Source organism: Penicillium longicatenatum (genome assembly GCF_028827895.1).
Source record: "Penicillium longicatenatum strain IBT 33135 chromosome Unknown contig_7_segment0_segment0, whole genome shotgun sequence".
Lineage (NCBI taxonomy): Eukaryota > Fungi > Ascomycota > Eurotiomycetes > Eurotiales > Aspergillaceae > Penicillium > Penicillium longicatenatum.
In genome coordinates, this window is record NW_026643124.1 from 1856307 (window position 1) to 1871102 (window position 14796).

Below are 14796 nucleotides of genomic sequence, written 5' to 3' on the forward strand. Positions count from 1 at the left end.
CCAAATTGTTGATTCCCCATTCTATATAGTAGGTCACACAGAAGGGCAAAGAGATCAAAAAGCAGAAGACAGCGACTTGGGAAGCCACTGTGGTGGGCATTATTCCAAGAACTCTGCGAGAAGAGGTGTTGGTGTTAAGAGTTTCACTTCGACGGCAGCTTTGGTGGGGCACATTGGGCAACATATAAGCTTGGAATGCGGTAGCGGGTGCCCAGGTATGACCCGGTTACGGCAGTGGTAGCCGCATCGAGTGTTCCCCTCATCTGACTGTCCATTAACTCACACCGCTCTCCGCCACAATATGTGTCAAGACAGCTGGGGAAATCCACAAGGTTCATCGTCCAACACTGAGAAGGATATGATGTCATGTTTGTTGAGTGGGGGCCAATTAGTAGCGAGAGAGCTCAGCTGGCTGCCGATCACTGAAGATCCGGTAGTTCGTGTTCTGGTCAACTGTAAACTTTACCATAGGTAAGTCCAGATCAAAGAGATACGCATATTTTAGCGCAAAATCAAGGGTAAGGTATCCAATAGCCGTCTTTAATCCTGTTGGATTCATGGTTGCCAGACGCCGAAGGTACAAGTTAAAATTGGTGCTTAACACGTCAGGCCTCGAATGCTTGGCATTTGCCGGAGTTTCGTCCAATGCACTGTTTGTTTTTTTCCTTGTCTTCCTTGTATGTCCTCCTGGGGGAATATCTGGATTAATAACTCTAGTATTGAAAGAACCGCTGTCACCAATAGCACGGGAGCAAAGTGAAAAAGCACCGGATGAAAGATCATTGACGTCCTGGAAAGCATTACTACTATTTGTCAATTTCCTGCCATCATCCCTGCCTATTTGGGTACAACACATACCAAAGCCAACAGAAGGAGTGTAACAGCTCAAATAGCTCATGTTTCAGTTTCTAGTAGCGATGCTGGTTTCTCGCAGGTGACGCACCGAGGTAGTACTATGGCTTATGAAGGAGCATCTGGCCGACCCATCGAGTTCTAAACAGCAAACAGCTTCTAAGGATGTCAAAGTTACCATATTGACTGCATGTTGATGCATAAACGGCCCCCCGTGACTTCCGAAAATTCCAAATCCACATTTCGCTGATTAGCCATATTATGGCCCCCACCATGACACTCGGCTCAATGCCCCTCTTTCTCCATTTAATTCATGCCGCTCCAAGCAGCGTCTGTTCCGGGGGGAACGGAGGTTTTCCAAAATAAGCAGAAATACTCCGCACGTGGTGTGAATGGGGGCAATTCCGCTGTGGCTTACATAAATGGCTTCAGTGCTCAAATTAGACACGAGAATACAGGATCCATCTAAATCAAGCTCTTGATAACTCCGACGCACAAACAATTGACATTTAGCCTACTCCGTGATATTCCACGTGTTGCCGATCTCACGGAGTTGCTTCCTTTTTCCACGGAAACAAAAGACTGAAGCGCCCTATAAGGCATTTTATCGGTGCTTCCCGATGAACCTGCCATGCGCATCCATCAAAAATGGGTTGTGGACCAGAGCTAGGATTGATCCGCGCATGCTAATCTTAGAAACAAGACTCGCGTAGTATGAGTTTCTAACTTCGATATTCAGACTTGCTGGTGATTGGCTGATAGAATGTCGTGGGTCTAGACACACCAACCGTGTTTGTGAGGAGAGCGACGATCTTCTGACTTTCTTACCAAGCGACCTGGCGAATCGATTAGGTTGCGCTGGATGAATTTATGAAGGGTCTAGAGGAGGTAGACCTATTTTGTGTAAATTTGTCATTCATCTTGGGGCTCGATAACGGGCTGTCTAAGCGGCCTTTAGGCTGGTGGTCAGTAGTGAAAAAAAATCATCACCGAAGGCGGCCCTAAATATTTTCTAGAGCCAAATCCCCAGGCAAGCACTAGCTGTTCGTCCATAAGCCATTTCTTGTGATCATTCTGTCTAGGGTGAAAGACACATGCAATACCCTGTTCAGGAAAGCGATTGATATGCAAGAGGCAGTGGCTAGTACATGTGAGATCTAGAAGATGAATAACCGGAGAGTTTAAAGATAATTACAGCAGCAGAAGAAAGAAAAGAAGGCCAGCCTAGAAATAATGTGCGATCGAAGAACGACAAGTTTACTGCCCTGGTCTTCAACGTGAGCTGGGCCATTAAACACTCAATCATTGAATTAGCTAGAGACATCAAATATTTGCATCTCCCGCTGTGGTTCTGCGAGTCATGAGTTACGTTCGACAGCCCGAGGGCGCTCTTGAGCATCGTTTAGTTGGAAAGGGCTGTCGCCCTACATTCAAATTGTATCCTTTGGCTACCGCTAGTCCTTATAGGTAACGTCCCGACCGTAGCGCATCAAATCGCCCCCAGGGCCCCAAGGCCCAAGGGTCGGGTCCAAAAAAGCACAATAGTGCGAACTTCTCATCCACCTCGCCCCACTACCACATGGAGGATCCGGCCCCCATGAGCTATTTGCGGCTACGTAATGATGTAGACCCGACACAATAAATTATTACTGCTATCCCCATCGTAGAAACCTGCAAGCAGAAAGTACATTTTTCCCATCCACTTCCGGGCATTGGCCACTATGTCAGCACAAGCCTCTGTGGGCCGGATCAACAAAGAAGCCTTCCTGGTATGTCCTCACTATTACAGCCACATCCCGCAAAATCTAATCTATATATTAATTCTGCATCTCAGGTCTCAATAGGTTTCTTCCTGGGGCTTGCGATCATCGGCGTAATTGGCCATTTCGTGGTCCGATTCGGTGTGCAAAGGCACCGCCTACAGATCGACGATGGACTAATCACCTTGTCATTTGTCTTTCTCCTTGCAAGTCAAATAATCATTTACAACAGAGTGGTCAACCCAATGTTCTTGATGGCCGCTGTCCAAAATGGTGTCCCAGGCGTTCAGGCACCTTTAGACGCAGTGGAAATATCAGAAACCTATCACAGGTGGACAGTGGCATCTCTGATGATTAGCTGGTGCTCAATCTGTGCGGTCAAGTTCTTCTTCCTAATATTTTTCAAAAGATTGATTGATCGCTTGCGCCCATGGCAAATATATTGGTGGATTGTGTTTACCGTCAATTTGATTCTTCTGTCTTTTGGAATCACTGTCTACTATGTCAGCTGTCCATACTGGGGCGACAAAGCCCGTTAGTATCATCGCTCTTTTTTAAAGCTGCGCACGTATCTGACACACTTCTATCTAGTCCAATGTGCTACTGGAAAGTACATGTCAAATCTTGTTCGATACTCCGCAGCCCAAATCTCCCTAGATATCGTGGGAGACCTTCTCAGTACGTTGAAGGATGTCCTCTCTCTTCTTCTTCACACTTCAAAAACTAACTGTCGAACTTTTCTGATCCAGTCTTGGTGATACCCGTCGGCCTAATCTGGAAAATTCGGGTAGATTGGACCCAGAAACTAGCGCTGGGTAGTTCTCTCTGTCTAACTTTCGTCCTCGTTGCCCTCTCAATCACACGGGTTGCCGGCCTAAAATACCACAAAGAAGTCGATCTCATCTGGGAAACATACTGGCAATCCATGAGTGCAGAGCTGGGCGTTTTCCTTGCTGCGGCTAGTGCGTTCCGAACATTCTTCGTATCGCAGAAGCAGAACAAGCCATATATCCCGACTTATAGCCAAAGGCTAAAGGGCTCTGCAAATAAGGGGTCGATGGGATCAGAACGCAAGCAAGCTGATCTCTCTGATACCTGGGTTGGAACAAATCCGGCTGTCGGTGGCTTTGAGCGTCTGGCCTCTAATGGGAAGGACTTCAGTCAACAAGATGATCCTGAATGGCATGCTATGCTACCCACCAACTCTTCACGGGGCCCTAGTCCTGTTGAAGAGTTTGAGTGCGTGGAGAAGCCTAAGCCTGTTCGTTTACCAGATTTTATTTGATATACGTATTGTATCGTTTTCAAGGGACGTGATCTCATACTTCCCGAGTTACAAGCATATATTCCCCACTGCATTCCGTTTTTATAGGCCCATAGGATTTGTTCTGTTTTTTACATACCGGCAAGGCGTTTTCAATCCTTTCAAATGAAATAATGACAATTGTGATTTTAAAAAGCAATGCACGCATCAATATCATTATTGTCACGTGCTGCGATGTTTATATATCTTTACAGGTCTTGGCGGATAAGTCCATGGATTATAAGTGGCAAATTTGAAAAGGATATCATTCGTATTGATAGTCAATATGAGTATCAAAAAAAATAGAATAGAAAATAACAAATCATGTCAGCTAGTGCATGAAAATAACCCATGTACTTGCGAGCTAAGTCAGTAGACAGTCCACTTAGAGAACCAACGACGCATGAACGAGATCTTCTCTTCGCTAGCAACACTGATCGACTTCCAGGCTTCACCAACCTCCATAACCTCAGGGCTTTTCGCACTAGCATCAGGCCAATTAGGCAGACCCTTACCGTTAGGATTTCCAGTGCTAATAAAATTGGCCCAGTAGCTGGATAGCTTATCGGCAATTTCATAATCCTCAGTCTTCCAAGGCGAGTCCACGGCATAGAGGTTGTTGAACGCATAGTTGAGCTCACTACCATGGTAAGCGCCCTTCTCCTGTCCAGGCGGAGCGTGTGTCCAGTAGTAATTATATGTCTGGTAAGTTCCGTTACCGGAAGTGTTGCGCGCGGACCCGGCCATATACTCGCTTGCCCAGAGCCATAGTGAGACCTTGGTCTGGTCCCGATAGAACGTGTTGCTAGCGGTATCGGCGCTTTCGTCGGTCTTGCCAGCAGGGTATAGCTTGAAAAACTCCTCTGCCAACCCGACGCTGCCGAACTCGAGTTCGCTCTGGGCTTTGTAGCTCTTGACTGTCATGCCAGGGCTTGGGGTTGCGCCGTTCTCGTCGAGGTTGCCTCCTGTGAGGACGGGGGCGGTAGTATGGTTTCCGCGGACGAGCATTTCCTTGTAAGTGGCGGGGAGCACATATCCATCGAGAACGGGTCGGAAAAGTGGAGGCTCAATGTAGGCTGAGTTATCTACAAAAACGGTATCTTTGAAAGTGACGTCGTTCAAGTTGGCGCTGTTCAGGAAGAGTTCAACCGGCGCAGAACGTGCTTGCGAGATGTTGTGGAGGTTCAGGCTGGAAAGGTAGGATACTCCTTGCTTTTCTGCTTCGCCAAGCTGGCGGTAGCTTTGGGCCAGACTACCGATCATTGGGTTGGATGGGTATACGGCGCCACTTTCCGCAATGATCTGCTCGAAGAGATCATCGGCTAGTTCACTGTTGAGGTGATCAAGCACCGAAGCAGCGCCAGTAGACTGCCCACCGAGCGTGATGCGCTTATAGTCACCTCCAAATGAGGCGATGTTCTCATTTGTCCAATGCATCGCGGCTTGTTGATCAACCAGACCGTAGTTACCAGAGCTTCCACTTCCAGAGGTAGCACTCAACTCCGGGTGTGACAAGAAGCCTAGGGCACCGAGACGATAGTTGACAGTAATCACAACCACACCCTTGGCAGCAAGTCCGGCGCCATCGAATGTTGACTGGGTCGCAGAGCCAGTTCCGAAACGTCCTCCATGGAAGAACATATACACAGGAAGGGCCTCTGAAGAGTTGGCCGGAACAACACCGATACCGGTCTCATTGTTGGTTTGCACATTGTTTAACTTAACAGTGTCGGGAGTCCAGATGTTCAAATGCAGGCAGTCCTCATCATAGTTGTCGGACCCGAGTTGAGGGCAGTCCGGACCAAAGTAAGTTGCATCACGTACTCCAGTCCAGCTAGAGACGTGCGGCGGATGTTTCCAGCGATACTCGCCCGTTGGAGCGGCGGCAAACGGAATGCGCTTGAAGTTGTATACGGAGTTGATGTACTCCGATCTGTTTCCTTGCACAGTACTCGAGTATGTGTCGATGTACACGGTCGGCGACTCCGCGGAGGATACAGCAGAGCTTGATCGGCTGCCGAGGCTAGTTCGAGTGCCGGCCACACGGCCTTGCACTGCACCGGCAATAGCCAGGCCGAGGAAGACAATTCTCATTGCCATTGATGCGAGGACTATGACAATCAAACCACTTCTGAGGTATCGAATCCATCCTTCCGCGCTCCTTTTTATACCTGCCGATCTCTCTCAACCATCGGCGATAATTCCTTGAAGGATATAGATCTCGGCAGTGACGCGGACTTCCTGCAAATCAATGGTGACGCGGACTTCCTACACCCCGCACCAGTGTTCTCCACATTGAGATGCAGATCTCGGCTGCAACCCCTGGAACAATCCTGCAGGGCCCACTGAACCAGCATCGTTCCTCGCCATTGTCACAGCTTGATTGTGTGAAGAAGTTCTTCTGGATAAGAGGCTTATTGTTATTGAAAGACACATTCGTACGAAGCTGGCAGATCGGGAATTGTTGTGTTCACCAATCCGCTCAATCTTCGTACTAGTTACTGCAAGTCTTGCAGTACCTTGCATGGTATCTCCGGACGTCCGGTTACCTGCATCGGGCATGGTTGACCAAATCAGTGCGAATTGTTATTAGTTTACCCCTCTCGACGCAGCGCCGTGCACCTCGGGAGATATACCTGCTCCGACGCCAAGATTCCAGGAAGTATCCTTGCAGGATCGGCGGATTGAAATGAAATCGCTGTACCCCGAAGGATACACCTTCTCCGTGCCAAGACTAGGCTAAGCCTGCGGGATCGTCAAGTGAAATGAGGGCGCACGCCATTCCCAAACCAGTATTCGGGGCCGAATAAATTGTACCATTAGCGATATGTGGATTGGAAATCATATCTGAATGCCCATAAAATCCGTGGATTCCTCAAGGCTTGAGTTCGCAGCTTATGGGAGCCCCCACACAACTAGACAATTATTCATTGGCTGAATATCCGATTTTATCATTGTAATTTGCGGTCATTCTTCACGACTCCAACGGATATGACTACAGCCATCTCTTCAAGTGTGCAGAGTTTAATCTCGGGGATTATCACCCATAGCCAGTTAGTACCCCCATCACCAACCCTATTTCGCTCAAGAATTCATTTGGAGTAGTGGCATGTGGCGCTTGACCCCTCTCCGGATGTGGGGGTTTGTGTATAGGAATCACGTCTTTGAGCTTGTAGACGGGCAAATGCTTTCCCGATCTTCACTTACGCTGAGTGCAAGTAAGACAGCCACGGACGGAGACGGACGGAGTCATTCAAAGCAGCGTCATTCGTGAAGATCACATCTTCCAAGGTTTCCTGGTTTCTTAGACACCACAAGTCTCCACAATTTGTGGGTTCTTAGTGGGACGGCTGCGAACGCGGGCAGGGTCCCCTTTTTGCGATTGTTTTCAGACTCGAAAAACCTAGCAGACAAATGCCAACCGGTCGCATCTGCTGAATTATCAGGAACAGGTTCGGACTCTGTGTCACAATTGCTTTAATCCTCGCCAAGCTCATGTCACCGCTCCTCCAAGTGTCCGAAACAAAGGCCCCGATACCCGCTGTGGAGCCAGCGCTGCCGTTGAAGAGGGGGCTCCGTGTTGATCTGCCAACTCTCCAGCTCTAGCCTCGGTCTTAGAATTGTAACGCCGCGATTCGGATGGCCCAGTGGATCTGTAATTCTGGAAGCGCTGAGATGAATGTTGTTCGACTCCAACTTTGTGTCTACAAAGATGACAATTGATAGTTTGCCACTGACTGCGTGGCTGACTGCGTGGGATGCATATTGCACAAAACGAAACGCGATAAGGTGCGACTGGCCTGCTGAGCACGAGCTTCATCAATTGGTCAAGCAAAAGTCGCGCTTTCCTATATCGCTGACAATTAGATGGTCAGAGATATATTCCAATAACGCTTGCGTGCTGCTGTGATCGACAATCCTGAGACGTTTTCTGGGCCGTGTGTCCACCACCTACCGTGGCAGATGGTTGAAACGCGTTTGTCGTTGGATTTCGCCATGATTTGCTTCGGAAAAGCCTTAAGAGTCTTCGATTTTCAGGCAAATTCAGCATGACGCAAACCATGATGCGGACCCTGGATTAGATGAACATAAACACACTTGACGCAGATGGTGCCGATGGGGGGAAAACTTCAAGAAACACCAGACTAGGTGAAGAAATGAAACTTTTCCAACGTCTGGCAATGGAAAGAAGGTAAGAGGGCTGGAAGAATAGAAATATGATTGAGAAGGGGGAAACTTGAATCATGCCATATGGCCTGATGTCCCCCGTCGTTTCTCGCGGCTCGTTCCCTACCAATGCTAGTCTTGGAATTGTATCACAGATTTATTAATACATTTTCTTAACTGGCTCAAGCGACTTCGGAAAGGAGTGATCGGTCACTGATAATCTCACAATATATGGGGAAAGAAAGAATTATTGGTTGGGTGCACATGTGGATATCTAGTATGTCCAGATCACCAAACTGTTTATTTACACCAGGCCGGAAGGCCCTCAAGCCCATTTATTCATAAAGCATGTACAATATTTCATGTGCCTTGTGGCCTAGAATGAAATCACCATAGATCATTCAGTCATTTTTCGCCGCCAATTCCTTCACCGATCGCTTCTCCTTCTCAACTCCATTGCGCCGCTGAGCAACATCGCATAAATCAAGATTCCCACACTCACATTCTCCCTCCCTGACCCACCGATAAGTAATGCTCCAACGATCCTCACGCGGCCGCACAGTCCCATCAACCAAGGTATCGTTCTTGCGCTTTTTGATACCATGAGTCCAATGCAATCTTGAATCACCAGTCATCTGCATCATACTCCGCGGCTTCAAATCAATATCAACTCGGTTCTCGCCTTTGCGGAATTGCATGATAGTTGGCGCACCAAGAGATAACGCATAGAGCTGGTCATATGCCATATGGGCATCGGTATGGGGTGGGATACCAGCGCCCGGGGGATAGTATTGGAGACAGACCTGCTCTGGCGGGCGAGATTCTGTAGTGGGAATAAGTGGCTGCAGCCACTCTGGAAACTCTTTATATGGTATGTCGGGGTCGACCCCGAATGTTTTATAGTCGAATGTGTAGCCATAGTGGAGTGATATGCGGCCTGGGCGATCGGGCCAGATCAACTCGTTGCGGAAGATTTTGATGAGGCGTTGCTCATGCTCCGCATTGACAAAGTCATCTTGCCAAAATATGCCCTTGGGTTCGATGGGTAATTCTTCCATCTTTCGCCCTCCTTCAAGCTGGATGTGTACCGGGGAAGAAAAGACGGCACGTGATTGGGATTTTGATTTTCGTGAAAATTCGTGGGATTTTCACTTTATCTGCTAATCTGCTTATCGCGTTTCCGCCTTTTGCGAGATTGGCCATGTCCAACCCAGGCACATTCCATGACTATGTGTTTGCTCCACTTTCCATTCACCAAGATTCCTCATCCCCAAAGAACGTAGGGACTAGGATAAGAACGAACTTATATGGCCTGAGAAGCCTAGAAATTCCCAAGTCGATACCCATCATACAATATATAGGAAGAACAAAGAAAGAAACACCAGCCACCATGGAATACAAAAATTGTACTGACTGCAACCGCACTCTAATTCTAATTCAGCCATGTGCGAACATATTTCAAGTACCTCAATGCGGGAACCGAAGAACAACTTGGCCCATGCAGACAAATGAGAAAGTCAATTGTTGGGGGAACAGATAAATATGAGTGAACGCGAAGCCGATGAAGGTCACGCCTAGGTGAAGCTAGCACAAGGTTGCTCATTTCCGCCTCCAAGCAGCTCCGCGTAACGACCAAACTAGTAGGAGAGTTTTTTTTAGAATTGTTGAAATTAATTATATTGTTTCGTTTATATAAGTTCATCATGCATGGTGAATGCTGTTGAATATTCACCTATTAAGCTTAAGCTTGGGTATCATCATCATGTATCTTCGCGGGCACGTCATCCACGGTGATCCGCACTTCGTGGCTGTGGTCAAGTTCCGAAAGAACGATCCAAGTAGGCCAGATGCACAAAATCGTAATACCGAAATTGAGACCAATGCTGACAAAATGGTTGGCGTTTCCTTCGGATTGCATCCTGTGATTTATTAGATCGTGTCATTCATAAATAAAAAGGTCGAACTGGGGACACTTACGCCCAAGCAACTGTCTGTCCAAGGGCTTCGAATCCTCGGAGAATTCCACAGTGGTATGACAGAGACGAGATATCGGTGCTGTACTGGCCAATAAGCCAGTAAAGATATTGCTGGAATGCCTGACCTCCGAAGGTCCAGAAAAAGACGAGAGCGTAGGACTTTCCAAACCCGCCCTTGAACCAGTCAAAGACGGGTGCGGTCGGTGCGCTGTAAAATTGATTTTGGAGTACACAAGCCCAGATCCAAGTACCTGTGAGTACAATCACAATAGCCAAGAAACCGGTCTTAGCGCGGGTGTTGATGCGGATGGTTTGACGGTCGAGCAGAGCCGCAATCAGGAACGAAGAAGCAATGCCGGCAAAGTTGGTGAAGAAGGAGGAGAAAGCGCGGGAACGAACGGTGAAGTAGTCTGTCAACCAGGTGCTCAGGAAGGCGTTGTAGAAGTAGCTGATGAAGAAGGAAGGAAGAAGCAGAAGAACCCGGCGCGTGGCGATCAACTTCAGGGCTGCCTTGAATTCAGCACCCCATGTAGCTTGCTTGTGAACCACGACCAGAGTTCTATCTTTACGCTGCACCTTCTCGGCAGGACTGAGACAGAGAGCGATGGGAAGTCCAAGACACATGATCACGATGAAAACGATATACGTCCCTGCGCTGATAGTTCCCTGAGACGAATTCTTGGCGTTGAGGCCAAGACTAATCGCGCCGCCGACGATGGGACCGGCAGCCTTTGCTGTCTGCCAGATAGCAAGGTAGAAGGCCCGGTCCTTGGGACTGGGGTATCCAATGATGATAGCAGCCTCAGCGGCCCAGAAAAAGCCCGCGGAGATACCACACAGCGCGCTACCGAAAAGCATAAACCAGGTTGTCGGAGAGTAGTTGTTGGTGTAGAGACCAGCACCGTAAATGGGATACCCAATAGCTCCAATAACCAAACCAAAGCGAAGACCGATACGGTTGTTGATAGCACCCGCCAAGACACAGACAACCGCAAATAAGCCGTAGACTAGAGCATTTGCCGCCGAAACAGCATAAGGCTCTGCCGCACCACCAGCTCCCAGATTATTCATAGCATCCCACATACCAGGAGCCGTGAAGGAGACACCGCTAGCAATGGCGATTTGGAAAGGAATCGACCGATAGATAGACCGAGCAGACCAGGACCGAGCTGTATCGTCCGCGTGCTCCACGATGGATGGCTCATTTTGAGATGCAACCTCGGTATTTGAGGTGGTGGACGCCATTATGGTGGATTTGAACCACGCTTGCAGTCTACACCAGAAACAAGCTAGATTCGCGATAGTTTACAAGAAAAAACAAAGGAAACTTCCATGGAGCCAAAGAATTTTACATAAGATCCCCCGTGAAGAAATTGCGTGATTGCTGTCACAAATTCCCCTTGGTTGGCGGAACGCCAAGGCGCTTGGAAGGGCTAGATGTGTTTCTGTTTGCTAATTACAACGGGAAGCTTCCTAAAATGTTCCATAATGCCCACTCTGCAGGCCCTTCTCTATTGATCTGAGTTTCTACAGTGGATTGATAGTAGCTACAGTCCACGGCGCAGAACTGAGACAGCAGACAAGTCGTCACGATAGTCAACGATAGTAGTCTTTAGCAAACGCATGAGGCAAATAAGCTCAAAATTGTAGCCCGGAAAGGTCAAGTGCGGGTGGGGCTTAAAATTTTCTGACGGATTTCAAGGGCCAGCCCACGCGACCAAGTCTATTTGTGTACGTACTGAATTTTCACCACGTGGGTACTCTACACTGTACATTCCATACTGCTCAGAAAATAAAATATTGCAATTTTAAAATGTGGCACAAGGGAAAGGGGAGGGGAAGACTATAGGTAATTGTGCCAGTAATTATTGAGCATTTTTGTTGGGTCATGCTAGTGAGTGGCAAACGTGAGGCTGAAAATGCTGAGCTGAGTGTTGCTGCAGGAACTTAATTCAAAAGAGAATTGTGCCAAATGTAATGCCGGTGTGACGCAATGGTAGCGTGTCAGCCTTCTAAGCTGAAAGTTGCGGGTTCGACCCCCGCCATGGGCTATTTTTTATGATTTTTTCACAAACCTCTATTTTACATTTTTGAGACCATGCTATCTCCAGCTCATGACCCAAGGATATTTCTTGACAGACTTCCGCAAAAAGTCTATGTAATCCGGCGCAGGCTAGTAAAGGTTTAAAAGTGGACAAGGAAGAACAGACTCGAGGGTTGCAGATTGGCAGCACAGATCAAAATAAAATTTCCCCTTCGGACCATATTAACGATACCACACTTCGGTACTTGGGGGCGACAGGTGTAGAGGTTGAATCTCCAAGTACATAGTACCTCTATGGATATAAATGCCAGGTGCAAGGTCGCCCACGAACTTTCGTAGTTAGGTAAAACTTCTCTCCTGAACAGAAACCCTAATGAAAAAAATATTCTCCCTTTTTCATTCATGCATGTTCTTCGACAATCCGCAATTTCGTTCTTTCTTTTTTTGTTTTTTTATTTATTTTTTCATTGTTTTTGTGGATGCCTACTCATCTTTTTCAATCTCCATGCTCGTCTCGGCCTCATGAAAATCACCTGCCCAATTCCTAATAATGCTCTCGATATCGAGCGTACTTGGCTCGTAGGATATTGTATCAAAAATATTGTTGTCGGGAAACAAGTTGAAGAATGAATCCAAAGAATCGGCGGAAGAAACATCTTTTTGCTCACTGACCTCCCGACCGATTTTCTCACAAGCCGGAAAAGTATCTGCAGCAGAATGTGATACTGCGGGGAACTCAAATCCTAGTGTATCTAGAGATCCCCCTGAGTATCCAGTGGCTGCCAAATTCGTCAGGGGGACAAAATCACACATTTTTCCGATCTCGCGTGCATCGCTCGCCTTAGCCACCAAGCGCGTTATAGGAAGCCACACGTCTCCCTTATTCTTTTTAAGTTTCCAGCCCTCATAAACCGTTTGAATATACCCCCAAGCACGATCACAGTCATTGGAAGGAGGACGCAAGCAAATTTCTGATAGGAGAAATGCAACCGCATGCCACTGAACATGAGTTTGGGAATGCCAACTGAAATGAGAAATTTGAGGATCTGTCAGCAATCCTTGCGAAAGCTCAAGAATCTTGAGCGATGTGAAGAATAATTTGTCTCTTATCCCCGGGATAAGGTCGCGGTGGTTCCCCTGTTGAACGAGAGGGTAGTATAAGACTAGCCAGGTACGAGCGATTGTAAGCTGCGCAACAGTCTCGCAGACCTTGTGAAAAGGAATACTCCGATCACAATATATCAAATATTTCTCCTCCAGCGTTCGCTTTAGATCGTTAACCAGAGACGCTCTCCTCAAGAATGAATGTTTTTTTGACGTGTTTTCCCTGCAAAACTGTACGTAGCCGGTCTTCCACATAACACGCAACACCTCACAGCGAATAAGACAGTAGGTCATCTCCGTTGTACCCTCGTGCTCGATAGGAAAATCCTTCAATTCAGTAGTTAGGTCGCTATCATTTATGTTCAGCGGTACTCGCGTGTCGAACATGTATTCTTGCGCGATGGGCTCGAATCCGTGATACTCTGCTGATCGGATATCCAGCAAACAGATGTGCCACCAGAGTCTTCTTCGTAACTCTGTTTCCAAAGGAGATAAGGAAAATTCTGTACCATCCCGGTGCAGGCCCATTGCCCGAGCGGCATGGAACATAAGCGCTGTGAGGGACCAGCAGGTTCTGGACGCATCTTCATTGCGTAACGCGGATAAGAATAGAACAACCGCTTGTAGCAGGGCTGTACTCTGAGTATTGAGAATGTTTGCGCGTGCAATAGCGTGTTTCATTGCAAAATGGTAATGGTTGACTGCAGCTGCCCGTGATAGACCTAGAAAATCCTCACATTGCTTGTTGTCCATACTGATGACGGCAGAGTAATAGATGGCAAACATCAATGCCTCGGTATTACAGTCCAGGGTTTCTGGTGACGTAAAGGCCCGCCAGCAGACAGGGATTAGAGTCGGTATGTGGAAAATATGCACTAATGGCACAATGTTCTCCTTGAAAATTTCAAACAGAGTCGCGGCCTGCGAGGGCTGTGGATGGTACATGTATAAGGATTGTGGCGTTGTCTGTAGCCCCATGACAGCGGAGTTTTCATCTATTAAGGCTGACGAAGGAGAGGACCCATTGTTCGCTATATCATCCGAATCATCTGGCCCTTCAGGTTCATTTAATATATCTCGCAGTTCTTCAATCTATGAATAATCGTTAATGTAGATTCTTAGATAGTTCACATAAGAACATACCTCATCGCCGAGGCTCGCCCACATGACGTTGCTCACATAGACGCTACGATTATCATTAATCCTCAACCGCCCAGTCTGTTGATCCAAAGAGCTTGTATCAACTTCAAGTTCTTCTAACCCCAAAGAACTTGATTGTTGATTTGACTGTGTGGATCTTTTGGGTGGCTCCTCAACCCCTCCTTCATGAGCCATACGTCTTATGATTGACTCAAGAAGTTCCAATCGGTCAAGCACCCGTTGATTAACGACTTTTCGCGGTCGCTTAGGTGCTCTCCCTGGCCCTGAAGGGTAAACACATTCGGCTTCTGTACTGACACATCCCTTGCATGGTTTTTGGCGATCGCATTTGATTTTGCGAGCTCGGCACCGCATACAGGTTCGGCTAAGCATCGCTCCGATTCTCAGTCATGGGGCAGCTGGGGAGCTGGTGGTATTTTCGTATTGGGT

At 47.6% G+C, this 14796-nt stretch overlaps 5 protein-coding genes across 5 annotated transcripts; 1 reads left to right on the top strand and 4 right to left on the bottom strand.

Moving 5' to 3' along the window:
- Nucleotides 1–2573: 2573 nt before the first annotated feature.
- Nucleotides 2574–3897, top strand: N7484_010952 (uncharacterized protein; the record flags this gene model as incomplete). The annotated part of the gene is made up of 4 exons (XM_057121339.1): nucleotides 2574–2621; nucleotides 2687–3146; nucleotides 3204–3290; nucleotides 3362–3897. 4 exons carry the CDS (start codon nucleotides 2574–2576, stop codon nucleotides 3895–3897), a joined length of 1131 nt encoding a protein of 376 aa, XP_056967093.1.
- Nucleotides 3898–4284: 387 nt separating this feature from the next.
- N7484_010953 (carboxylesterase/lipase family protein) lies at nucleotides 4285–6015 on the bottom strand (the record flags this gene model as incomplete). Its single annotated transcript, XM_057121340.1, has 1 exon — nucleotides 4285–6015. One exon carries the CDS (start codon nucleotides 6013–6015, stop codon nucleotides 4285–4287), a length of 1731 nt encoding a protein of 576 aa, XP_056967094.1.
- A 2468-nt stretch (nucleotides 6016–8483) lies between these two features.
- N7484_010954 (uncharacterized protein) lies at nucleotides 8484–9140 on the bottom strand (the record flags this gene model as incomplete). Its single annotated transcript, XM_057121341.1, has 1 exon — nucleotides 8484–9140. One exon carries the CDS (start codon nucleotides 9138–9140, stop codon nucleotides 8484–8486), a length of 657 nt encoding a protein of 218 aa, XP_056967095.1.
- Nucleotides 9141–9823: 683 nt separating this feature from the next.
- N7484_010955 (uncharacterized protein) lies at nucleotides 9824–11303 on the bottom strand (the record flags this gene model as incomplete). The annotated part of the gene is made up of 2 exons (XM_057121342.1): nucleotides 9824–10001; nucleotides 10060–11303. 2 exons carry the CDS (start codon nucleotides 11301–11303, stop codon nucleotides 9824–9826), a joined length of 1422 nt encoding a protein of 473 aa, XP_056967096.1.
- Nucleotides 11304–12585: 1282 nt separating this feature from the next.
- N7484_010956 (fungal specific transcription factor domain-containing protein) lies at nucleotides 12586–14373 on the bottom strand (the record flags this gene model as incomplete). The annotated part of the gene is made up of 2 exons (XM_057121343.1): nucleotides 12586–14298; nucleotides 14350–14373. The coding sequence occupies 2 exons, from the start codon at nucleotides 14371–14373 to the stop codon at nucleotides 12586–12588; spliced, it is 1737 nt and encodes a 578-aa protein (XP_056967097.1).
- Nucleotides 14374–14796: the final 423 nt, after the last annotated feature.